The sequence below is a fragment of the Bactrocera oleae genome, chromosome 4 (assembly GCF_042242935.1).
Source record: "Bactrocera oleae isolate idBacOlea1 chromosome 4, idBacOlea1, whole genome shotgun sequence".
Taxonomy (NCBI): Eukaryota; Metazoa; Arthropoda; class Insecta; order Diptera; family Tephritidae; genus Bactrocera; species Bactrocera oleae.
This window is the reverse complement of record NC_091538.1, coordinates 20036898-20063840: the sequence shown is the minus strand read 5'-3', so window position 1 is coordinate 20063840 and position 26943 is coordinate 20036898. Positions and strand designations below refer to the sequence as shown.

At 34.4% G+C, this 26943-nt stretch overlaps 2 protein-coding genes across 4 annotated transcripts in view; both read left to right on the top strand.

The window, feature by feature from the left end:
• The window catches only part of LOC106614492 (invertebrate-type lysozyme 3-like), a 32586-nt gene that overhangs the window by 4955 nt on the left and 688 nt on the right, over positions 1–26943 (top strand). Inside the window, exon 1 of one of the 3 annotated variants that reach the window (XM_070107623.1) lies at positions 15652–15847. The exons of 1 other annotated variant lie outside the window; for it this stretch is intronic. In XM_070107623.1, the coding sequence (XP_069963724.1) occupies positions 15829–15847 (19 nt within the window). In that variant the 5' untranslated portion in view covers positions 15652–15828. Of the gene's footprint in view, positions 1–15651; positions 15908–26943 lie in introns of those variants that run through there. One more of the 3 variants, XM_070107622.1, reaches the window with a different exon arrangement.
• On the top strand, positions 1340–12558 carry LOC138856851 (probable elongation factor 1-beta). The gene is made up of 4 exons (XM_070107624.1): positions 1340–1599; positions 2820–3110; positions 11753–12079; positions 12182–12558. Exons 3-4 carry the CDS (start codon positions 12000–12002, stop codon positions 12468–12470), a joined length of 369 nt encoding a protein of 122 aa, XP_069963725.1. The 5' UTR covers positions 1340–1599; positions 2820–3110; positions 11753–11999; the 3' UTR covers positions 12471–12558.

Below are 26943 nucleotides of genomic sequence, written 5' to 3'. Positions count from 1 at the left end.
CAGCGAGCAAAACAGTGTCGACCGATCTGCCTTTGTTGTAGACATGCTGGACCCTCAACAATTCGACGAATAGTGAGCACAGGTGGACGATTATTACGACCATAAAATGGCAATAGCGTACGAAAAGTTGCAATTTTAGAACGATTATTTTAATACTATAATAAAATTTAATAATTCTTAAACGTTGTTTTTGTATATATCTTTCAATGACCGAAATATAAACATTACTGAATACAATGAAAAAAGCTACAGATCATGACATATTATTAAAAATGACCGAAACGACACTTTGAAATCATATCATCCCTTATAGGCAATAGAGATGACAATGGACATAGCTAAAGCCATAGACATACACATACACATTGATATACACATAGCCATAGCCATAGACATAGAGATAGACATAGACATAGACATAGCCATAGACATAGACATAGGCATAGACATTACCACAGACATAACAATAGACACATATCTACGATAATTTTTCATTTCCTTCCTTCCAAGAACTAATTGATTTTTCCAAATTAATTCGAAAGTATATAAAACTCTCATTTCTTTACCCACTATTTTCGGTTATGCATATCAGCTCTTTGATGCCAATGCGTTATGTAACTCATTACTAAAAACAAAATCTAATATGTTTAATAAAATTTAACAAATAAATTTTACCCTTCATTTATATTTGACCTTCACTGCTTAAGGATGACACCAACTAAGGGCGTTAAAATCTTTCCTACGAGCTCAAAAGTTCAGCAAATGTAAAACATGAAAACATAAGTTATTACAAGCGCCAAAACTATATACTCTGCTAAGAAGCAATTTTGTAAATTTACACTTTTTACACAAATACAAAGTAAACAAATACAACTAAAACAACAACCGGCTATTGCTAATGCTACTGTATCACAACAAAACGTCAATGAATTACTCATTTCAGGGTAAAAAACGTAAATAGTACTTGTTGAGCGTAAGTTCGTGGCTTAAGTCTTTTGTTTGCCTGGCGCTAAGCTTTGGCGTTTGACTTTTTCATTTATTTCCCACTTTGTATTTATTATTATTTTTTTTGCTACAATCACTATTATGTTTTATTATTCGTGCTGCTACTATAGTTGATTTAAGCGAATTTTAATATGCAATTAAGCAAAATATAAAGAACTGATTCGCTATGAAACGCTGTTGGCGCTGCGCGCGCTGTTTGCTGCTTTGTTCTGTACTTTTGTGTGGTTTGCTCACTACCTGAATTATGATTTTACTTTTGAAACAAGTTTTCAAGTCTAAACCATAGCTGCGAGCAGAACATCTTCGTAAAGCGTGAGTTTGGTATGGATTTTTACTCGCATAGAACTATTTGCAAAACAAGCGCGCGACGCAGCATAACAAACGGAAGACAAACGATTACAACAGTGAATTAAATATTTCCATAAAAAATCGATTGCAATAAAAATTATCTAAATGTTGTGTTTGAGAAATAGGGTAGATAATTAAACTTTAATAAAATTCCGAGCAGACGATGGAAGGAAATTAGTATTGTGATTTTTTAGTAAAAAATTGTGATAATTGTGTGCATTTCTAGTATATTTTGTATACAAACGTGTAAGGAAGAAATATTTAAAATAAGAAAAGCAAAGAAAATACAAACAGGCAATAAAAAATAATTTTAAATATAATAAATTGTTCCTTATAACATACGAGTGTAAAATAAATAAGTTAAAAATAATAACTACAAAAAATTGTGAGCAAAATATATTAAAATTAAAAATAACTTTTTAAAAAAGCTTTAAATACAACAGACAAAATTATATTTTTTTTAACGTAAAAAGATGAATATTATTATTATATAGATGTTTTAAATATAATTGTTATCTTAAAAAATATTTTAAATATTTTAACAGTTTCTAAATCTATAGAAATAAAATTAAAAAGAAAAAATAATACATTTTTCTGAGTGTTTGTATCAAATTTTTTATATTTCTAATTTAATACGAAATCTCAAAAAAAAAAAATATTCGAAAAGGGTTTCTGTTTTTCTTTATGAAATTTCAAAGTAAGAAAGTAAAGCTTAAAAATTTACTATAAAAAAATATATATATATATATTTTTCGTCGATTACATTAAATTCTTGCTATAGACTAAATATAAAAATATTGTTGCTTGTTTCACATGTGTAAAATCGAAAAAGCTTGAAAAACAAAATTAACATTAAAGTAAAAAAAAAATATTGTATTGTTCTAAACTTTCTACAGTTTAATTTCTAATTAATATTTTAATGTTTTTAATGTGTTTTTTAATAAATTAAATAAATTAGTTTATCAGTTGTTTAAAAAAATTAGAAAAATTTTTAGATAAAATGAAAAATATAATATAACAACAAATATGAAAATAAAAACAAGAAACATTTTCCGCCATTAGTAGAAAAATTACAAAACACCTAGAGTAATTAGCTTCAACAGTTCGCTAAAGTTCATACTAATAATAACGCCTAATTATACATAAATTTGAAAATTTGTATACACTTGGAAAACTAAACGATAATAATACTTATTTTATAAAAGAAACACAATGTTTATAATTTTTGAATGTGATTCACAGCATATAATATAAAACGGACATATGCTTTCAGTAAATTTATAATAAATATAACTATGTGTATATCAAAAAAAATAATTGACAAAGTCAAAAGTATTTCGTTTTAAATTTAAAACAAGAAGCTTTTGGATGAATATTTAAAAAAATGAACCGGTTATCTCAAAACTGTTACAAACATATTTATCTAATATTTATACCCATATACATACGTACGTGTATATATGTAGAAAGTTTAATACTCATATATAAAGACGTTAGTCAAAAGTCTTTGCAACAGGTTAAAAAAATATGTATATATGTATAAGTAAATTTGATGCTAAAAGAACTTTTTAAGCCTCAACTTAACTATCAACAATCCAACATAAATTATTGCAAACAACGATAGAAACTAGAATTGAACAGTGGTTGCCGTTTAAAAGCTCACAAACAAAAATGTTTTTTAGACAAAAACTAAATAAATAAACATCAGCAAGAGGCGTCTACTTCAACATTATGTGGAATATTTTCGATACTGATAGGTGAGTACAGCGAACGTTATGGTTGGTCTTCAAGCAATACTTCGCGATTTCGTGTACAAAACTGAACAAAGTTGAGATTAAAAGCTATTAATTTGAATTTTAATATAACTTATTAGCAGAAAGGATACTTAAAAGATTAGTTTAAAGAAGCAAGAAATCGTTCTCTTCCGCTACATTGATGTTATAATTCACTTCACAAATATATAAGATTCTATATGAGAACTTGATTTCGATCGATCAGTTTGTATGACAGCTATATACAATACGATAGTGGTTCGATATTTTGGAAAATAATCCATGTCGAATATCGTGAAGATATCGCGTCAAATAAAAAAGTTGTCTATACAAGGATATGATTTTGATCGAAAAGTTTGTATGACATCTATACGTTATAGTATATATAAATCCTGTTCAGGATTAACTAAAATAGGGCCAAATTGTGCAAACCCGTTTTTAAAGAATTTTACGCCTTAAGAAATAAAGCTTTTATTTTATTCCAATATTGTACAGCTAAGTATTAACTTTTTTCATTCTTCTATCGAATAAATTTTGAATTTAGTTTGTTAAAATAGTGAATCAAACCGGTTTCATATAAATTCATTTATTTCGCTCTAAATAACATAACCTGTTTGAAATCTACATTATTAAGAAATATTTAAATTGCTGAGAACTGTACGCATTTCTTAGGAAGTGATTGAGATTACGCCGATGCCGATATAATTGAAAAAAAAAATTGAATTGTGTTCAAGAAACTAGAGTCATGGCAGCCACATTTTTTCAAATATTTTTTAATCTATCAATTAAGCATATCTGGAAAGTAGAGTTTAAGTATTTACTTGTAAATTATTGCTAGATTCTTGGACTAAATTTGAACGGAAATAGTATCGAAGTGTAAATAAGTTGGCCGTAAAAAATTCACAAATTAGTTATAAAAGTTACACCAAAAGCAAGTGGATAAACAACGAAACTTGAAGTAAATCTGAATGATCTCTGCCATGGACAAAGTTAGCCATTGTTGGAGTGATTTTGTTGTGAAAATCGTTACGGTATTACAGCATATTCCATGATATAAGAAGATTTGTAAACATTTGACGACAAAGTCCTTCGGTAATATAAACGCTAATCTATACATTTTTGAAACAATACAATAAAAATCCCATATGAAAAATTAGATATGTATTCACTGAATTCTGCTTTGATTATGACAATGCAATTATTGTGGTTGTTATGTTAAGAACGGGGCCCAGCAGGTGAACGCTCTTTTGGCAATTTATTTTGGTTATCGAATGTTTTAATCTCACATTATGGAGCCGTAGATAATAAATTCAATCTGACAAGTTACAGTTCGTTCAAAAACAATTTTTGCGTTTTTCCTTTGGGCATTTATGATGGGTTTCTGGGTTAAGTTTTTCTCCATACACTAGTTGTTTAAAACTTCTGACTCTGTCTACGCTGACTAGTGGTACGGAAATGTTGGAGTAATGTTCTTTGTGAAACTTCTGAATGGATTAGTTTGAAGTTATTTTCTCTTGTCTGAAGCTAAATTGAATACCCTGCCTCGCTTATAGAGGTAGCTTAGACCCTTACTGTAAAAATCATATACGTGGCCCCCGAATCGTGATACAAAACAAACTGTAATAACTTCAATGCACTATGTACATTTTTTATTTTTTATTGTATAGCAAATTTTATTTTATTTCAAATAGTTAATTATTTATAAAATTATCGATCGTAAATGACCTCCATGCTCAACCACGTATATGCGACACCTAATTAGAAAACTATTCATTGTGGCCTGAAGGGTAGAATGCAATTGCTCTATCTGACTGGAACCAAACGCTATTGAAAGTGACACGTGTACGACGAGTTTTGGTTAAAAAAAGTCAACAAGTTTAAATAACGGTGCCCATTGACACTTACTGTTACACCATTTTCTTTAAAGAAATGTGGCCCGACAATACACCTTGATGAAACAGCGCACCACAAAGTGACAAATTCTGGGTGAAGTCCCGTCACGAAGATTATTTCTGGATGGGTTTAAATTAAAATGGGCCTCATCAGACATAAAGAGGCAATTTATCAAGTTACCGTTTTCTGCGGCCATTTCAATAATTGTATGAAAACTGGTTAAAGCCACCATGAATTATCCGGGCCACCAGCAGAAACACGCACCGCTACACGTCCCCGAAAGGGAGAGGCCGAGCAGTGGAAAAGAGTGATGCCGAAGAAGCCAAGGAAACTTGACGAGCGTCAAAAATCAACAAAGGGCTGCACAAAAACTGGCGGTTCAGGAAAGCCAATAGAAAAGGCCAACGCCAAAATCAGGCCAAAAGGACTCTCGGAAGCTGTTATTATTAAGCCAACAAAAGGAAACAGCTACGCAGATGTCTTTAGGGATATCAAAACAAACTTAAAGCCCGACGAAACAGAAGTCAAAATAAAGGGAATACGAAAAACTAGAGCAGGAGCACTTTTACTGGAGCTAGAAAAAGGCCAGGTGGCAAGCCCGAATTTCTTCGAATCTCTAAGGAGTACATTAAAAGAGAGCGCATCAGTAGCCGACCTTAAACCAAAGACCACAGTGGAGATTAGAGACCTCGATTCCCTAACGACAAAGGAAGAAGTGATCGAAGCAATAGAGAGCGCTCTTGGAGAACCAGTTCCTGACCCAAAAGTAAACATCTCTCCACCCAACAGTAGAGAGCAGGTCAGAGCCTTCATTACATTGCCAAGTGCTAAAGCAGATACACTGCTAAGAGGAGAGTCAAAATTGGATGGATCAGCTGCAGACTACGACTAAAGGAGACTATCAAAAGATGTTTCCGTTGCTTCGGACCAGGACACCTTGCCTGGGATTGCAAGGGACCAGACAGAAGAGGGCAAGGTATATGTATAAAATGCAGCCAACCGGGACACAGGATTAAAGAGTGCAACAAGCTTCCAACCTGCTGCATATGCACAGAGGCCAAACTTAGCCGAACGGATCACCTACCGGTATTTAAAGACTTCGTAGACAAATGAAAGTTCTCCAAGCCAACATGCACAGAAGTAAAACTGCGGACGCACTCCTTACTCAAATGACAACGGAGCGCCATTACGACGTTGCCATTATAAGCGAGCAGTACAAAAGGAAACAGAGGGGAATATGGATAGAAGACAAAAGCGGCACTGCCACGACTTGGCTTCCCCCAGTAGCAAAATAGCCACTCCAGGCAGAGGAATCGGGAACGGTTTTGTCTGGACCAAATGCGACCTCTGCACCATAATAAGCTGCTACTTAACCCCTAGCGACAATATCCAGGACTTCCAAGCCAAATTAGACAGCATAGAAGACACAGCCCGAGATATTGGAGGAGACTTTATAATAGCAGGAGATTTTAACTCAAAAGCTATTGAATGGAGAATGCGAAATACTGACTCCAGAGGTAAACGCGTACTTGACATGGCCGCCAGGCTCGGCGCTATGGTACTCAACACTGGAGCAGCAACGACATTTAGGAGACCAGGCTGCGAAGAAACTACACCAGATATCACACTAGCGTCAGAGCGCATAGCAAGCATAGTAAAGCGCTGGGAGGTTTCGGAGGATTACACTGGCAGTGACCACCAGTACATAACCTTCGAAATAGACCCCCAAAACACAGTCACCCAGAACAATTTACACGGCACCACAAGAAACTGGAATGTATCTAAACTTAATAGCGAGGCACTCATCTCAGAAATTGATAAGCAAGACTTCCCAAAATACGACATAGGCGACGTAAGAGAAATCGTACAGAATACAATGAGGCCAATCACCCAAGCATGTAGGAAAGGAATGCCTCGGAGCCAAAGCAGGAGACAAAAACGCGCTGTATACTGGTGGACAGAGAACATTGCTCAGTTAAGAAGAGAGTGCCTTCACCTAAGACGGGTCTACACAAGAAACAGACGAAGAGCAAACGCAACAACAGAAATGTATAATCTCCACGCCGGAAGAAGTGGGCTATCGAAATTAGCAAAAAAGCAAAATGGGAAGAGCTTCGGAATGACCTAAACATAAACCCGTGGGGTCTAGGGTATAAAGTCGTTATGAAAAAACTAGGTGGTCGAGCCCCACCCCCCCAACTGAACGCATATAAAATGGATAAAATCGTCAATGCCTTATTTCCCATACATGAAACAAGGGCCGAGAAAATAAGACCGACGGAACCACCCAACGACGCACTCCTCTTCACCATCGAAGAGTTGCAAACGGCGGCAAAAAAACTTAAATCCAACAAAGCACCCGGACCAGATGGAATACCAGCTAAGGTACTAAAAATAATCGCCGAAAGACGCCCAAACGTGCTACTCGGATTGTTTAATACCTGTCTTAAAGCCGGCGTATTCCCAGAAATTTGGAAAAAACAACAGCTCGTGTTAATTAGTAAAGGAAAAGGTGATCCAGATAGCCCATCAGCATACCGGCCTCTTTGCATGCTTGACACAGCCGGTAAGCTTCTCGAGAGAATGCTGAAACCGAGGATAGAAGAAGCAATCACGACGGCAGGCGGCTTATCACCGAAACAATATGGTTTCAGACCGGGTAAATCAACACTGGGGGCTATTGAGAATGTCGTGAGGAGCGTAGAAGAAGCGCACAGAGTGTTCGGAACGCCTTCAACAGCGTTCGATGGGAAAACATGATTGAAGCATTAGAAGAAAAATTTAAAATACCCGCATATCTCAGCATAATGGTGAGAAGCTATTTGGAAGACAGGGCTTTGCTGTATAAAACCTCCGAAGGACCACGACACTTGAAGGTCACGTCCGGAGCTGCGCAGGGATCAATCCTCGGCCCAGACCTCCGGAACGTCAGTTACGACGGCATATTTAGCCTCGATATGCCCGACGATACTTATCTTGTTGGATACGCAGATGACATCGCCGAGATAATCACTGCGAGAGACACCGAAGATGCGCGCAGGAAGTTAAACCAGGTGATGATCAGAGCACAAATGTGGCTTGATGCGAAAGGTCTCAAACTTGCCACTGAAAAAACCGAGCTGGTACTGCTAACAAAGAAACATATTCCGACTATAGTAGACATGAGGACAATAACAGAAACATTAAGGACACAAAAGGTTGTCAACTACCTGGGGGTAAGAATAGACTCCAGGCTTACCTACTGGGCACAAATTCAACACGCTGCGAATCCATAATTACTACTCAACTGAGCAGGCTGATGTCTAATATCGGAGGACCTAGACAGGAAAAACGGAAGCTTTTGATGTCGACAACACTAAATGTCTTACTCTACGGAGCAGAGTTATGGGCAGACATATTAAGAAAAAATAATCGACGCAAATCCCTCGAAAAAGTGTATCGCACAGCTGCTCTAAGAGTAGCATCGGCATACCGTACAGTCTCGGGCGAAGCTGTATATGTAATAAGCCGGAACACACCCATCGACTTATTAGCATTTGAACGAAAGAAAATGTGGACGTTGAAGAAACAAGGAACAGACGCTGCCGCTACAAAAGAGGAAATAAAGAGCGACACCTTGGAACAATGGCAAGCTCGCTGGGAGCAAGGACGCCACGGTAGATGGACGGCCAGGCTAATCCGAAACATAAAAGAATGGTCTAACAGGGAACCTGGACGCAGGTAATGACATGTAAGTCTTAAGACGAGAAATATGGAACGCACCCTGAAGTAATGCGAAAGCGGTTCCGGGGTGGGCGACAGTTCCCTAGAGGAGAGTTTTTTAATGACCTGCAAGTGGCACATACCATTGCTGTGACGACACAATGACGATGCGGAAGGCATTTTTCTCAACCTCCCCCAAAAAAAAAAAATCTTGAATGTTGAATTAAGTTGCGCAAATAAGTTGCGAGTCGAAACTGAATTGATGATGCAACCGCTGTTGTTGAACACGAACATACGAATCTTGATGGTGCGTCGTGCGAATTGCCGTCTAAATTCCCTTTGGACGGAAATGACGGACTGCAAAGCATGTTACCGCTGCATTATCGAAACCCTCTTTTCGGTATCCCAAGCATTCATTTTTAAAAACTTAAATAATAACCTGTTAAGTCGATTAATCTCACAGAAAAAAAGTTATTACGGTTTGGTTTTGTGTTGAATTCATTTGAGTCGCTTTGCAACGTTACCAAAAAAACTATAATACTTATCTTCATAAATAAAATCATAAAAAGTTATCATAATATAATTTTAATTTAAAAACACTCTCATGCCTTTCATGACCTATAATTTCATACATATGCAGATTGCGCCTCTCGCGCCTCGGTAATCGCTTAGACCGTTGTAGATCTCATAATACTTAAATTATGAAAGAAAAGTGTCTCTGAAATAGATTCAGATATAATTTATTTGTGCTTAATCAAATAAGATCTCATAATAATATATTGAAATGAACAATTTTGAAGTAAAACACTCATGGCAACATACATAGGTATATAGGTACTTATGTGGGCAGAATCAAAATATCAGCAGCTGCGTGCTAGTTATTTATGTACATTTGCCTTAGCGATAACTGTTTGAGCAAATTTGCAAAACTATTGGATAATACAAAGGATACGTCGGAAGAACTATGAATATTTGTATTTATAGTTGGATTAATTGAAGTTGAGTATAAGAAAATAAAAATTGATAAGTAGTTCATTAGCCTTAAAATATTCGAGTATAAGTTGACTTAATAATGATATAGACAAATATTTATTTAAAAAATATAAAAATTGACAAATTGCTTTAAAAGTTTCAACAAAAAATTAGCAAAAATCTATCTATTGCGACCGCAAATAGCCGAGAGTGTGCCAAGTCCAATGTACAGTTAAATTGTTTTTTTGTGGTAGAAATAACCCCTCTTATTTTTAATGTTATAAAATTGCTTATTAATCAATCTCGCACTATTGCTCACAGTATTCGCAAAAATAAATAAATAATATAATAGAAAAGTACGTGTGGCACTTGGGGACTGCCGCAGAAAATCTATTGCGTAGCATTTTTTCTCAACTGATTCTATTATTTTATTGTTTTCTTTTATGGAATAATTGAAATGTTAACATTGTTTAAAATATTTTTATTATCTTACAATACATGTAGGTTATTCTAGAATTTATATCAATGAAACCAAGGGTTATGGTAACTGAAATAAGAAACATACGTTTGAGACTGGATATTCTCTAAATATCTGGATTCTTGTGGATCATTATTCATTTTTAAATTAAATTTTTCCGAACGATTTTTCAGATCGATAGCTCAAAAACTGAGGGACTAGTTTGCATATATACAGACGGACGGACGGACAGACGGACATGGCTTAATCAACTCAGCTCATCATGCTGATCATTTATATATTGTATACATTTTATATGGTCTCCGACGTTTCCTTCTGGGTGTTACAAACTTCGTGGCAAACTTAATATACCCTGTTCAGGGTATAAAAACTATATAATTAGGATTACCTTTAGTATTGTTTTCAAAATATTTTCATTTTCATTTTCAAGTCTCTTTTCCGCCATAGTCTGTCGCAAATAATACAAGAATGACAAAATGAATTACTCGTGAAGTCTATATAAAAATCAATATGACTTGTGCTGTGTTTACGATAATTTGTAGAAGCTGGAATAGTACCATCAAGATTTCGGGAAGATCAAACAAAAAAAGGACGTGATTTTGACCGATCCTTTTGTATGGCATCTATCTGATATAGTAGTCCGATATTGGCGGTTCCGAAAAATGGGCATGTTCTTAGGGAAGAACGGACCTGTGCGAAATTTCAAATCGATATCTCAAAAATTTACATACAGACGGACGTGGCTAAATCGGCTCATCTCGTCACGCTAATCATTTAAATACATACTTTAAAGGGTTTCCGGCACTTCCATCTGGATATTACAAACTTCGTTGCAAATTTAATATACCCTGTTCAGAGTAAAAAAAGAAATTTTGTCAGTAACAAGTTTGTTAAATTCCACTTTTTAGATATTTTAACACAGCAGATTTCTGAATTATGGGAAAATGGAGGTTTTTCTCATGATCTGATACAAATTTACAGGAAAATATCAGAAATATAGGTTTTAGGTGGGACGAAGTGTGGAAATTTAGAGGGCCTTCATGTGAGTTTAAAAGTGCTGATCAAGTACAAGTCCCTCTTTCGTCACCCGAGGTAAATCATAGATGTTTCTAGTTGTAATGGAAATTTTGTCTCAAAAAACGACTTTGTGAGGGCAGCCGCCATTTTTTCATAAAAAAAAATATTGACTAGTTCTTCTATGATTACCTGTATTCATACATATATAATAATAATAAACTTTTTTGGTTTTTGGATTTGAGATAATTTTAACTAGAAAATCTTCCTCATCACCAATCAGCTATTTCCGGAGGTCTTCCTGAAAAGCGGAATGTACGTTAATAATCGGAGTTTCATTTTCAATAATTTTGGATTCCCTTGATCCCGTGACCGATCTCAAAGAGGCTTGATAAACATTTAGTTCATATGTTTTTTTAAAAGTGGAAATTTGGGTAATTTTGGATTCGTTACTATGACGTTACATCCTCATAAATTCTATTACAACCGTTTTTTTGTAACAACTTTTTAAACTGATTTTGGACCAAGCCATTTTATGATTATTCTTAAATAAAAGTATACCTTACAGATCATCCTGTGTTTGACTGAACTTTGCATGGATATATATACAATATGTATAGCCATTAAATTGTGACTTTTATTTAACAATCCAGTGATCGAACTCAAGAGTGAGTTATAGGTGGACGATTTATCGAGAAACGAGTTACAATATGCTAAATCTTTTCGGTTGTTACATTAACAACTTGCAGCACAATTCGAGCGCTGGTGATTTTTTCATAGTCAAAGTTTAAATAAGACTGATAAAATACACAAAAATGGCTTTCGGAGATGTGTCGACCTCACAAGGTCTGAAGGAATCGGAGAAATTCCTTACTGACAACAGTTATATTTGCGGGTAAGTGTAAAGTTGACAGCGGCATGCAGCCGCGCAGAAGTGAGGTATGTATGACGTCACGTCGGCAAACGTTTTAGCAACTTTATCGCATATGGTTTTCAGATATTCGCCAAGCAACGTTGATCTCTCAGTGTTCGAAGTTTTGGGCAAAGAATCAGCCGGTAAATTCTCACATGTGAATGATATGGAGAATAACGTACGCTCTATTGAGATGGACGGCCATTTGTGGGGTGCCTCAAAGTTAGTGCCAGTCGGTTATGGTATTAACAAATTGCAAATTATGTGCGTTATTGAAGACGACAAAGTGTCTATCGATTTTTTAACTGAAAAGAGTCAGGAATTCGAAGACTTCGCACAATCCGTTGATATTGCTGCCTTAAACAAGATCTAAGCAAGGAGATAACCGCCACCATTTGAAATTAAATTAATTTTTTTTAACTGATGAAACGAAAATATAATAAGAAGCAAAGCACAGTAAAGTGTATTTTTAGAGTTAATTTTTATTGATTGACAGAATTTGTTGCAAAAAGTCCACATTTGTTGTAGAAAACTATAGGAATAGTCAAAATTGTTTTCCTTGTAGTACAGGGTGCTAATTATATTCAAAAATTTACAGAGAAAAGAGTTCGTTCTAAACTCATCTTTTATTGTGCGTACAAGCCGCTCATCGCTACTGTTAAGCTTATGCCATGGCGCGTTGATTATCTTCGGTGTTGATCAAACCATGCACGATCTTTTTTCACAATCAATAGTTGAACGCTAATGCTGTAAACAATCACCGACGCAAAATTGTTGACTGAATCAGCTGATACGACCTATCTTAAGAGAGCGAAATGTAATGTAAATGAACACTCACCACCGTTTCTACCACCCGCTTCTGAAGACCGTACGGTAGGATATCCGCGAAAATTTACTGTAGAAACCAGAAAGCTGATTGCTCTCTTGCAACGGTAGGTTGCCAGTCTCAATATTTTGTAGTAATTAAAAAAGTGTTGTGTGGTTTTAAGGAACCACGGTAAAACTGAAACTTGTTTTCACTTTATAGACATTTAACTAAAAATTTTCGGAATAAAATTCCATTAAGGGAATAAGGATCGCATCATCAACCTTAATTTTATGCTTGGAAAATGGGAATGATAATGGGAGATGATAAAAGTAGACTAGGTCCCTAGCTAATATTTTAATTGAACTTTGTGTCGTAGAGTTCGACATATATAATACTTAACAAGTATTTAGATGATTTACACATATTAAAAAACTGAAAACAATATTTATAAACGTTGTACCGTAAACCGTTTTTCAATTATTTCCAATCATTCTATTATCAATTCCATCTTCATCATGAGTTTCACGGTTAATAAATGCATTTTATCCGCTTCCATTTTCGACGATACCTGCGTCATCGTTCTGCATTTCGTTGCTTTGGATGTAAAAGTTACAGGCTCACCACTTTGAACGGTAGTAGTACTCCGCATGGAATATTAATAAAAATACTTAATTTGATATTCATACGAAATAAGTTAAATAATAAATTCAGGTACTCAAAATTGAAATAAATCCATAAACAACAACATGCACCAGCAAGAAGTTCTAAAAATTGTATATAAAAACTATGTTTACTCATCAAAATCTTTTTTCCTTTTTCTATAAGCACGTGACAGAGGTTCTGTTTTTTACGGCGCAAAATTAATCGTCGTTATACTCTTTACTTTTTCCTCGTTGATCAGTTTTTTGGAGTCACTAAATGTGTCGTTGTTTACCAAACGCAAATAAAAAACAACATTAACTTTAAACACTGACAAAAACAAATAAAATAGCATGGAGCACTGGCACCAATGACAAAGAACGTACATATATTATAGAGAAGGTTCACGGTGCTGTCATTATCAAAATATTAGGTAAAGTAAAAAGTTCGTTCGGGTTTTTATTGATTTTTCACAGGCCGCAGGCACCCAAACATCGAGCTTCTTTTTGAATCCAAGGTTATGCAAATGGTTCCAAATGGTTTTTTGGCTTATCTTTAGTTCCTCAGAAATTAAATAAGTGCTCACGTGACGGTCTGTTTCCACTATTTTCATGATTTTATCGCAATTTTCGACGACAGGCCTCCCGACGCGTGGTGCATCTTTGACATCGAAATTACCGCAACGGAACCTAGCAAACCACTTTTGTGCTACACGTTCGTTTACAGTATCGGGCCCATAAACTAAATTATTTTTTTCAGTCGCTTTGGATGCTTTTTCGCCTTGATCGAAGAAAAATTGTAAAATATAGCGAATTTTCTCTTTGTTGGTGTCCATCTTTGACGAGCGCTCACAACGTACTGAGTCAATTAATCGGAAAACTGTCAAAGACAAACTTTTAGCACAAATAAACACGTTTTCAGCGCCGTACAGTATGACATGATGCGACACGTAACACTAATACTATGGACAATAACGCCATCTCTTAGATAAAAACCGAACGAACTTTATACTTCACCTAATATTTTACTTTACGAAGGAAAACTGAAAACGATGAGTGTGTTTCACCACAGAAAATGATTAGAAATTAACATCAGGGGACTCAGAACTCCACAGGATATGTATTATAATCTAGTTCAAATTTACCTATTTCATGATGAATTCCATAAAATCTCATGAAATGTATAATATTTTTTTTTATTTATTTTTTTTATTATTTGAATATTTAATTTATATATGTTTTATAAATAATATAATTATATATTTATCTGCTTTGGTCGTTAAAAGTTTTGATAACATCTTAAAAGTCCAAGCGGTCGCACATATGCTCATATACATGTATATACATATGTAATTATGTGCATGTAAACAAATATATATGAAAGAAGCAATTATGTTTGTATATCTGTCTACATGTAACATATGTATGTAAATATGTACACTAATTGCTTCATGCGAAATCTCCGTTGACACGGACAACTAATGGCCAAAACTCATGTTTTTTGCTTTCATGTCAAAGAGTCCTTGAAAATGTTTCGGGTTTCAGCAATTTGGCTGACATATTGACATGTGTGTGTGCTGCATATGCTATTTGAGAAGATTGTTGCTTTTGTAGAACAATGTTTGTAATTTGTGCGGGTGACATATTTACATGTGTACGCAAATGTATATGTAGGTTTGTGTATGCATTATTTGTTCGTCAATGTCATATGCACATATTTATGTACATATGTACTTGTATAGAGCAGTGCGCGCACATGTTACTACTGATAATCGACGTCACGTGAGAGTCACGCGACATGCAACACACAGACGAAAAAGTTTGAGACGACATTTAAAAATAAACTTGAATATATTTGAAATATTCTTAATTTATTTATAAATAGGTAGATTATTTTTAGTAGTTGGATTTTAGTTTTGAGCTTTTACATTATAAAATTATCACTAAAACACCAAATGTTTCAAGATAATGTATACAAATTGAACAATGGCAACATTGCTCAAAAGCAAACAAAAGACAAATTTGACAAAATGTGTATAGGTACGAAAGGGTGGAACGTCGGTGACTGTTTCTAGCATAAAATTCGCACACATTTCGTGTGCGTCCCTCAGTTGTTTAAAAAACCCGAACCCGTGGGAAGACTGCTAACGGAACAGGAAAATCAAATCGCGCTTAACCATCCAGCTTTCAGTGTAGTGTAGTTATATCGACTCAATATATAATCGATAAAAACACTTTATTAAGTCTGTACGAAGAAAAACTGAAGTAAAATATCTCAATAAACGATGGCCAACATGTACTACGGTAAATATTTGATTGCTGCGCTGCTTTGTGTGGGCTTTGCTATGCTGATTAACACACAGGGTGAGAATAAATCTCGGTTTTTGTTTAGTATTATATTATTTATGTTTATACAGCTTATATTATTTTTGAATGTTAATGTGAGTAAAAATAGCAAAACTAGAATTAAACTGAGTAAAACAGTTTAGTGAAAGAACAGGAAATGTTTTTGGTTAATAATAAGTATTAGCGAATTTGAGATGTTTAAATAGTATATTCAAACCATAGATATATACATATAAGAGTATAAGTTACTTAACAAAGGAAGAGACTTGCAATGTTTATTAACTAAAAGCATACAACGATGTATCATTTTTCAAACTAAAAAAAAAAAACATTTTTACAAATTTACAAAAATTAGCATAAAAATTACTATTTTTAGTTTTACTTCATCCTTAATTGACAAAAATTATATAACTAATTTTGACAATTAATTTTAATGAAATTTCCTTTCTTTTGTAAATCTGTTTTTTATTGTTTCTATTTGAAAGAAATAGTCTTGAATGTTTTAATTAAATACTGCTATAGTCCAAGTGTTCAGTGAGTTCAAAATTCGCGTCAGTTTGGTGGCACAAACCCCATTTGACCACCGTTTTTTGAATATTGGCAGTTGTTGTTGCAATATCTAGTTTTAAAGCTATACTATTTCTTGAAATGGTTTATTTAAATAGGTCAAATATGACCAAAATTAGTTCCCTATTTCGATGTTTTATTAATTACAACTCGTTCTAGCATTTAATTAGAACTGTAACCATATAAAATGCTGAATTGTTCGCAAGGGCTTTAAAGTTTTTCCAATTTAGTTACTTCTTAAAGTCGAGTAATAAATGACAGTTCTTGCATAAATAATAATATCTTATTGAATAATAATTTATGCATGAGTATTGCAATCAAACATCAAGTTTAAATTATATAAACGGTGTTACGTTCATTTTATCGTCGAGCGCACTTATGCGCATTTTCAGTGAGGCTGATCCTCAAGTGTATGTCGAAACACCGTTACATCCAGAAAAACTGACTGTTTGATGCGCTTTATGGGCTGGTGGAATTATTAGTCCGTACTTCTTCAAAAACGATGATGACCAGAACGTTACAGTCAATGGTGATCGGTATAGATTATTAACTTTTTCATTCCTGAATTGAACAACCGTTATGTTCAGGAGCTGTGGTTCCAACAAGACGGTGGAAAATGTCACAGAGCTCGTGCCACAATCGATTTATTGAAAGACACGTTTGGTGACCGCCTAATTTCACGTTTTGGACCTGTGAATTGGCCTCCAAGAGCTAGACTAATTTCTGTGGAGTTATGCAAAGACATTGGTCTATGCGCATAAGTTTAACCATTTGGAAGACAACTTTCGCACAAATGTTGGAAAAATTCATAAAAAATTGGACGTCCAGATTGGATTACATTCGAGCCAGCCGTGGCGGTCATATGCCAGAAATCATATTTAAAATGTAATGCCACAAGATTATCTTTCGGATAAATAAAATTCATGTCAATCGAATAATCCATCGTTGTTTTATTGCAATTTAAAGTTCTATACCTCTAAAAAAACACCCTTTATATAAAAAATTGTATATAAGTTAAAATACAGTAATTGCTATCTACGCAAGCAGTATTCCGGCACCTATAATCAGCCGTCTACTAACTGTAAGAAACTATAAAATATGAAAAAGCTAACCTCTGGTGAACAACTTTTTTAAATGTATATAACTATTGCGTGGCCTATTTCATGAAAGCGGATAAAATCGTACTTATCAGAAAAGTTTTACTCAGTATTACACAGAAAAAAGACGCATCGATTTCTCCTTCGCCATATGTATACATATGTATAGTTGTTCATACTCTTTGATACTTTTTAACATCAAATGTTAATTTTCGCTACAGATTTAACCGCTTAACGTCAAAGCTCAGTAGAACTAATGCAAATATAAACAATAAAACGAAAGAACACAACGAAACGAAATAGTACAAACATAAGAAAAATATTATAAATAAAATAAATAAACTACTATAATCAGCTAGCAACTGAAAGTAATGGGGATTTTTTTGCGTTGGGCGTTGGAAAGATCACTCTTTTGTTGCAATTATTTTGACATATATTTTCACCGTTTTCAGACTGTTGTTGTTAAATAAAATTTAGTTTTATTTCGTGTTTAAAAAAAAAACAATAAATAAATAGGAAATATTTTCTGTAGTCTGAATATTCTTAATCAGACTTTGTTATGCTCTCTAGTGTTTCAATTTTACTTCCAAGTTTTTAACTTCTATATACTATACTATAGTAGTAAATCAAATTCCTTATGACAAACAACAGTTTTTTTCTTACTATAAGTCTTTTTTAAACTGCCGACATTTAGAACCGAAAAAATATTAATCTTTCAAAATTGTCATTTGATGAAAATTCTTGTTAATCCTTTACTGTTATTTTGAGTTTTGCGAATTCATTAATCACCAAATTAGAAAATCTTTATAAAAGAGAAAAAGGAACCTTTAATTTTGACTGACTTTAATATTATTCTTCGAAGGTAGTGTTAATGTTTCTATAACGTTCGTAATCAAATGAAACAAAAAACTGCTTCGAGAGTATTGAGGTTCGAGCTTTTAGCAAATCTATAGTAAAATTATTAGTTCACAGAATGAGGGAGTCCCAACACTGCGACGTTCATCAGTATAATTTAGTTAAACCAAAGATTCGGAGACTAAAACAAAAAAATTGGATATTCTGAAAAAGTCGTTTGGAAAGCAACACATCTTGATAATTTTGAAAAAAAGCAGTGATTAATAATTTTTGAAGTTTCCAAGTTCAAATCGTATTCCCATATTAGGTTTGTTGGTTGAAAAATCATTCGGCCCTACTTGAGCCTACTTGACCCACTGTGCGCCCAAGTGGCAACCTTTCTTCCACAAAATGAGTCAGAATACCAAAAAATCGTATAATATATGCAAAATAAAGGAAATAAATGAAAAAATAATAAAAGGATTGGTTATTACTCCTAAGTGTTGTTTGAAGTTTTCAAGGAGGGAGTTTATAATCTTATTTCTTCGGAATTCGTGGCAATTAGATTTATTTTGGGAATCAAGATAAAGTTTTGTGGTCCAGAAATCCAAGCACCAAGTTGAATACTGATCGAAGTATGTTCTCAAATATTAATAATAGAGCGGCAATCAATATAAACTTATAGAAAACAATAAAAACGTTAACCCCCTCACAAGTGCATTTCTTGCATCAACTCTATGTATAACAAATCTCGTTACTGTAACTGGCTAACGGTTTACATTCAAGTCGAATTAAGGTAACTTAATAGGGAAAAATTCTTGTATGTCCGCTATATCCTATGGGCGGTTTCGACTATTGAGCAGCTTCTTGGAGAGAAATGAACGTGTGTCAAATATCACATCAATATCCCAAAAACTGAGGGATTAGTTCTCGTATATACAGACAGACGAGCATGGCTAAATCGGCTCAGCTCGTTAGGCTAATCATTGATATATATACTTTTTAAGACCTCCAACGTTTTCTTCAGGGTGTTACAAACTTCGTAGCAAACTTAATATACTCTGTTTAGGGCTTAAAGATATTTCTGGAAAGGCGGTTTTTATTAAATTTCAATTTTGAATTTTCGCGCCTCATTTGATTCCAGGTTTGATTGAATTTTCAGTTAAATGCAAATTTTTTAATGAAAAATTGTTGAAATGGAATATAATTACATTTTTGATGTAATTAATTATTGAAATTTTTAAGCATTTGATAGCAACACCTTGAATATACAATATTTAACTAACCCAGATATAGAGTCGATGAGCTACCAGTGGCATGAGCTGAAAAAACATCACGCCTTAACTCAGCCCATGAACACAGGGCCTGCAAAACTTGTAGGCACACATCAACATTCTGCCCTTCCCGGTCTTAAGATTTTAATGATTGTTTGTTCATTTCACTTGCGTGCTTTAAATAAGTTATTAGTAAAATAATCAAAATATTCAATATGCTTACGAAAATTTTACCATTTTAAAACTTTAAATATTTTTAGGGCTTGCATGAACTTTTAAGTAAAATTTCAAAAATTTGCAGTAACATTTTCTGAATAAAAAACTGCAATTGGATATAAAATGCAATAAGTTGGACAAACTTATATTGAACAAGAAAATATGTTAACTTCGGTTGCACCGAAGCTATAATACCCTTACAAAGACTATTATAATATTCCGATCGTTTGGTTTGTATGACAGTTATACTTTATAGTGCTCCGATAATAACAATTTCTTTGGAGATCGCACCATTATCTTAGACAATAACTCATTTCAAATTTCGTAAAGATATCTCGTCAAATACAAAAGTTTTCCTTACAAGGCCTTCATTCCGATCGTTCAGTTTGTATGGCAGCTATATGCTATAGTGGTCCGACATCTGCGGTTTCGACACATGAGCAGCTTCTTGGGAGAAAAGGATGTGTGCAAAATTTCAAATCGATATCTTAACAAGTAAGGAGGGGCTAAGTTCGGATGTAACCAAATTTTTATACTCTCGCAAAGTCAAAGTCAAAATACTCGTTTTAGATTTCTTTGTGGATCTTGCCGCCTTGTTCTATGTTGACCGATATTTTCGGTAAAAAGTCAGCTATAGGCACTAGGGTCAACATATTCAGTACCTAGGGGCTTGAACAGTTTAGATTCGATTTAGACAATTTTTGGTCACAAAGTGGCATACTTTAAACGTATTATTTACGCAAAGTTTTACATTGATATAATCATTGTTGCTTGATATGCATAGTGGAAAGTGAAAACATCAGATGGGATTTAAAATACTGTTATATGGGAAATAGGCGTGGTTGTAATCCGATTTCGCCCATTTTCTTACTATAATATAGAAATATGAGAATAATATTATGTACCGAATTTGGTTGAAATATTAAAATGTGTCGCAAAACTGAAATAATAGATAATAGCATTTTAACCGATGGGGTCGCAGTTTATCTATAACCACATAAAAAGGGTATTTAGCCCTTTTGATATTACACTACTAATATTTATCTAACGCGATTTTTTCTAGAAAGATATTTTTGCTCTATACAAAGTCCAGCACTCTAAAAAACTTTTTTACATTGTTGTCCGGTATATTTTGTTATAAGTTCAACATGATGGCTGAGAAAATATACTTATCCATTGATTATCACCAAATATTAGAAGAAATATTTGTATATAGAAATCTATATCTATCTCGATTAGCTTTAGGTGATGCAAACAACCGTTTGGTGAACAAAACTATACTCTGTTGCAGTATAAAAATGTTGCGAAAGAATTCAACATTTATTATACGATTATTATTTGGTATCTTATTAACTTATGTTATTGATCATAGATTTACTATTTTAGATAGATACTTTTTTTTCTCCGAAATTTTAACTTTAACAAAAATAAGCTATTTAATTCAAACATGGTATATGTGATATAAACTGAACCAAAGGGGTTAGATTAAATATGTGGGGTATATGAGGTTGCTGTTGTACGAAAGGAGCGGAAATCAGTATATTAGGGTTATAAGGTTTAAACAAAGGTCTAGACCAATTTCATTCATATGCAGCGATAAACCACATTATTTTTAAGAAAAACTGTCCATTTAATTTCATTAAATTATAAAATTAACGAAATAAATTATACCATAAGATTATACCATAAGTAGTACATGTATGCTGGGGAAATTCGTGGATCGGCATTAAACTGTTGTATATCTAATATTTTACGTTTATATAAAGCCAAACGGAAGTTTGAATTTTTTACATAAAGTATGTTGGAGCTAGGGTCAATATATACGTGATAATGGGTCCTAGAGCGGAACCAAGAATTTTATACTCTTGTAATTCGCAAGAATCAAAGGCCAGGAAATTCCTTTAGGTGTGGAAAAGTTGAGAAAGAATTAAACATCTATTATTAAATGAAATCGTGATTAAATTACAATCAAATTTGGTATCTTCTTGACTTATATTAAAGGCCATAAACTTAGTCTGAGTTTTATTGCTATATTTTAGTTTGCGTCAGCAAAAATATATTAAACAAGCAAGGAAGGGCTAAGTTCGGATGTAACCGAACATTTTATACTCTCGCAAAGTCAAATGGTATACTCGTTTGAGATTTCTTTGTGGATTGACTGATATTTTCGGTAGAAGGTCAACTATAGGCACTGGGGTCCACATATTTAGTACTTAGGGGCTTGAACAGTTTTGGTTCAATTTAGACAATTTTTGGTCACAAGGTGGCATACTTTAAACGTATTATTCACGCAAAGTTTTACCTTGACATAATGATTGTTGCTTGATATGCATAGTGGAAAGTGAAAGAATCAGGTGGAATTGAAAATAGTGTTATATGGGAAATAGGCGTGATTGTAATCCGATTTCACCATTCCATTTTCGCACTATGACATAGAAATATAAAAAGAACGTTATACACCGAATTAATTTGAAATCGGTTAAGCAGATCCCAAGATATGGGTTTTCACCTACAAGTGGGCTGTCTAATTTCGAACACGGCTCGTATAAAGTCGGCTCATACGATCCCTGTGTTAAAATTTAATGACTCTGGCGTGTTTAGTCCTTGATTTATCGCGCTTTTAGTAGTTTTTAACAGTACCGTTATATGGGGAGTGGGCGGGGTTGTCACCCGATTTAACATTTGTTCTCAGTGAATTTTGTTATTATAGCTATAGCAGTTTAGGAGATATGCACATTAAACCTATTAGAGGCGGAACCACGCCCACTTTTAAAAAAAATTTTAACCGCAAGTGCCCCTCCCTAATGCGATCCTGTGTGCCAAATACCAGCCGTGTATCTTATTATGGAGCTTAATTATGACAATTTATTTGTTTTTGACTAATGGCGTTTTGTGGGCGTGGCAGTGGTCCGATTACGCCCATCTGCAATACCAGCCGTCTCACGGTACCAAGAAACATGTCTGCCAAGTTTCATAAGTCAAGTTTCTCAATTTTTACTTAAGTTAGAGCTTGCACGGGCGGACGGACGGACAAACAGTCACCCGGATTTCAAATCGTCTCTTCATCCTGATCATTTATATTATATATATATAACCCTATATCTAACTCAATTAGTTTTAGGTGATACAAACAACCGTTAGGTGAACAAAACTATTATACTCTGTAGCAACCTGTTGCGAGAGTATAAAAATAGAGGTGTTTGCGTATATACAGACACACAGACAGACTGACAGGACTAAATCGACTCAGCTCATCATGCTGATCATTTATGCATACATTTTATAGGGTATTTGACTTTTCGGGGTGTTACAAACTTCGTGGCATACTTAATATACCCTATGAGCCTATGCATATATATTGTAGTTAATCAAAACATCAGAAGTTTTTTTTTAAAACTATTACTTCTTAAGCAAATATATTTAAAGAAGCGTAAAAAATAAATTTGGGGTAACACATGCATTGTCAGAATTTTAAAAGAATCTGTTATATGAAATAAAACTATATGTACATATATAGTGTGTGTGTTTATAAGTGTACTGTGTATATTTTGAACGACTTATAAAACTTGTCTATCATAAGCTTCATCTTTTTATTGTTGTTTGGTTTTGAATAATTGGGATGCCAACTATATTCCCCTATTGAACTTTCACAAAGAAAAATGACAGCGCTTTAGACGTATACACTTTATTTGACTTAATTTTGTTTATAATTAATTTTACACAAGTAAATGTATCGAGTAAGTGTATAATTGTTCAAAGTAGCGCATCGGTGTCGTATTAAATTGACCGGAGCGCGCGGGATTGTTGTGGTGACGTTTATATCCAAAAATGAAGTTGATGAAGGCGAAGGTTACTCTTACGGTTACTCTTACGGATGTCTATCGGAATCGTTGATATGTTGAATAAGGTTGCGGAACAAGTCTGGTTTTGCGAAAAATATCATGTGGTGCTCAGCAACGTGGATTGCTGTATTAGCGGTCTAATAAGCGAAAGATGATGTGGCGCTCAGGCCCGTAGTCGATAAGCGAATGTAAAGATAGTATGTTGTGTTGTCCTGTGTGGTGTCATCTGGTGTCGTGTATTGATGAGTATGTGGTGGGCATTATTAGGGGGCGCCAGTTTTTCCCGAGTAGAGTGGTGTAATTGGAGGAGGGAGTTTAACTCATTTAAACATCCTGGGCCCCCTAGGCGAATATTTAGCCTAGTATTACACGTATTGATAATGAATACATCTGTGCTGTTGAATGTATTTACTGTTAATGGAGTAGCCGAGGGCACGAATATTAGCTGTGAGAAGCAATTTTGGTTTTAATCAACTTAAGAAGAACAAGTGGTTTTGCTTACGATTTGTATTTTGGTGTAGACTTGAGATACGCAACTATATTCTGACAATTTTTTGGTTTTATAGTTGGCAATACAATAAGTAGTGATTGTATTTACTTTTTATTTTATTTTATCGATTTTTTATGCGAATTGTTTATGATTTGCCTTTTCTGTATTATCAGCAATTATTTGCAATCTCTTTATTATCGGCTTATGAGGATAGCGACTCCACGCCTGGCTCAGATATGGCCAGAATGGGTGCTCCTTTCAAACCTTTGAAGAGGGATCTTGCGAGAGTGAGATTTGTGATTTTCGCTCACTTTTTTGAAGTGAGACTTACAACTTTAACAAGTGTTTCCCATAAACTACCCGTTTGATGAGTGCTTAGATAGTTGCGATAAGTGCGACCTTTACTTTTTGTAAGTCTGGGTGCGTCACTGTATCACATTGTAAGTATGATGATCCCTTAACTTTATTTTTGAAGTTTTATACGTTATGAAAATGTTGACAACTATGAGGCACTCTAGTAAGAGAGGTGTCGATTTTTCGACTTTCTTAGGACAATTTTGTTATATGTTATGTTAAGTGCGATTTTGGCAAGTAGTAGCGCGCCACATAACTCAAGATTTTTGAAGCAGGATTTTTGTATCATTATTGGCAATAGCCATCCTGCGGGGTCGAAAAGTTACATATTTGTATTTTTAAACCTGATCTTGTCAGAAGGGACTCTGACTTGGTGTTTTTAGCGGGAGCGGGTTATGAGCGGGAGTTCTTCTAACTCCCAAAATTTTTTCAATTGTGAATTGAGGTATTCGTTTGAGATTTCCTCAACTTGAGTTGTCATTGTTGTAACTGGTTCCGTAACTAGACCACTTAGGATCCAACCGAAAATAGTATTTTGTGCCAATAGTGTGCTTGAAATTTTCTCAATACCTTCGAGTATTATCTGTGGTATGAGATCGCTGCCTAATAGAAGGTCTATTTGAGCGGGAGTGTTGCAGTTGGGATCTGCTAGCTTTAGGTGTGAAACCTTTTGCCAATGCTTGCTATTTATGTGATAGCTTGGAAGCATATTTGTAAGTTGCGGTAAGACTATAGCTTCTGCTTGTATGTGCTTATCCGCTTGGGGGGAAATTAGGGTAATTGGCAGATTTTATTTGAGTTTTGGACTACTCTTCCGCCCATTCCCGTAAGTTCAAAATTGGCTAGTTTTGTTGGCAGTTGTAGCCTATTTTGAGCCCTAGACGCTATGAAAGATCGTTGTGATCCTTGGTCTATTAAGGCTCTAAGTTTAAACAGCTCTCCTCGGTGTTCGATGGAGACGACTGCTGTGGGTAGTAATACCCTATTTTGTATTTCGCTGTGTAGCGTTTGAGTGTTTTGTGCCTTTGAGCAGCATGATGTCATTTGGCAATTTTCGGTATTGTGGTTTTCGGGATTTGTAGTTGAAACTAAACCCGTGTTCTCGTCATTTAGTGCGAACTGTTTGACTATGACGCCTGCTTGACCTTTTGTTTTGTATCGGAGGTGATACAATTTTTGTGCATTTGTTAATTTTGGGTGGTTTATGTAAACGGCTGTAAACATGTCCCGGAAACCAGTACGAGAAATCATAGCTTTTGTTTCTTCGTACTGGTTTAAGCAGTTTTCGTATAGTGCGTAAGCCGATGATTTAAAATCGTGTGGTAGATCTGAATTGTCATAATCTACAATGGCGTCGTGAGCCGTTTGGAGACGAGTCCAAAAATTGTCAATATTTTGTTTTTTTATTTCCAATAACGATTCAGAGATGTCTTGAAGCGGTGAAGATGAAAATCGAGTGCAGTATCGTGTTAATCTGTCACTCTCAGAAATGAATTTGGCAACCTGTTTTGGGCGTGTAGCTCCTACAGGTGTAGTTTGACTTTTGTCGCCATTAACCATTTTTGTTATGTTATTTATATAATGTTTCAATGAATTATTAATATATAACCTTTTATTTATTTTTTCAGTGTAAACTGAATTTACTTTTTGAATATATTGCTTTATTTAATTTAATTGATAAAAATCGCACTGTTAATTCAATAATATTTTTTATGTCCTTATGTTGATGTATTTAGGTACACCCTAATACACGGACTTGTTAGTATATATTTATGTGCTCGTGAAATTGAGAGCTCGTTGAAGATATCAATACACTTTGTATATAAGTATGCACGGATTGTTTGTGCGTATATATGGTAATTTTCTAATGCAATTGAGAGCTCGTTGAAGAGATCAATGTGCTTTTAGTTTTTTTGTACGCAATCCTGCTTGTTTGTTACCAGGGGTATTGCCGGATAATTGCCTATGAGGACTTTGAAAATATTATATAAAATTGTATATACCAATATATGTATACATATGTATGTATGTAAGTATGTTGTTGGTTATATATATTTTTTTTTAATTTTACACAAGTAAATGTATCGAGTAAGTGTATAATTGTTCAAAGTAGCGCATCGGTGTCGTATTAAATTGACCGGAGCGCGCGGGATTGTTGTGGTGACGTTTATATCCAAAAATGAAGTTGATGAAGGCGAAGGGTACTCTTACGGTTACTCTTACGGATGTCTATCGGAATCGTTGATATGTTGAATAAGGTTGCGGAACAAGTCTGGTTTTGCGAAAAATATCATGTGGTGCTCAGCAACGTGGATTGCTGTATTAGCGGTCTAATAAGCGAAAGATGATGTGGCGCTCAGGCCCGTAGTCGATAAGCGAA

Coding starts and splice junctions, on each gene's coding strand:
- LOC138856851 (XM_070107624.1), top strand. CDS start 12,000: ATGGCTTTCGGAGATGTGTCGACCTCACAAGGTCTGAAGGAATCGGAG. Junction 12,080..12,181: donor GACAACAGTTATATTTGCGG/GTAAGTGTAAAG, acceptor TATGGTTTTCAG/ATATTCGCCAAGCAACGTTG.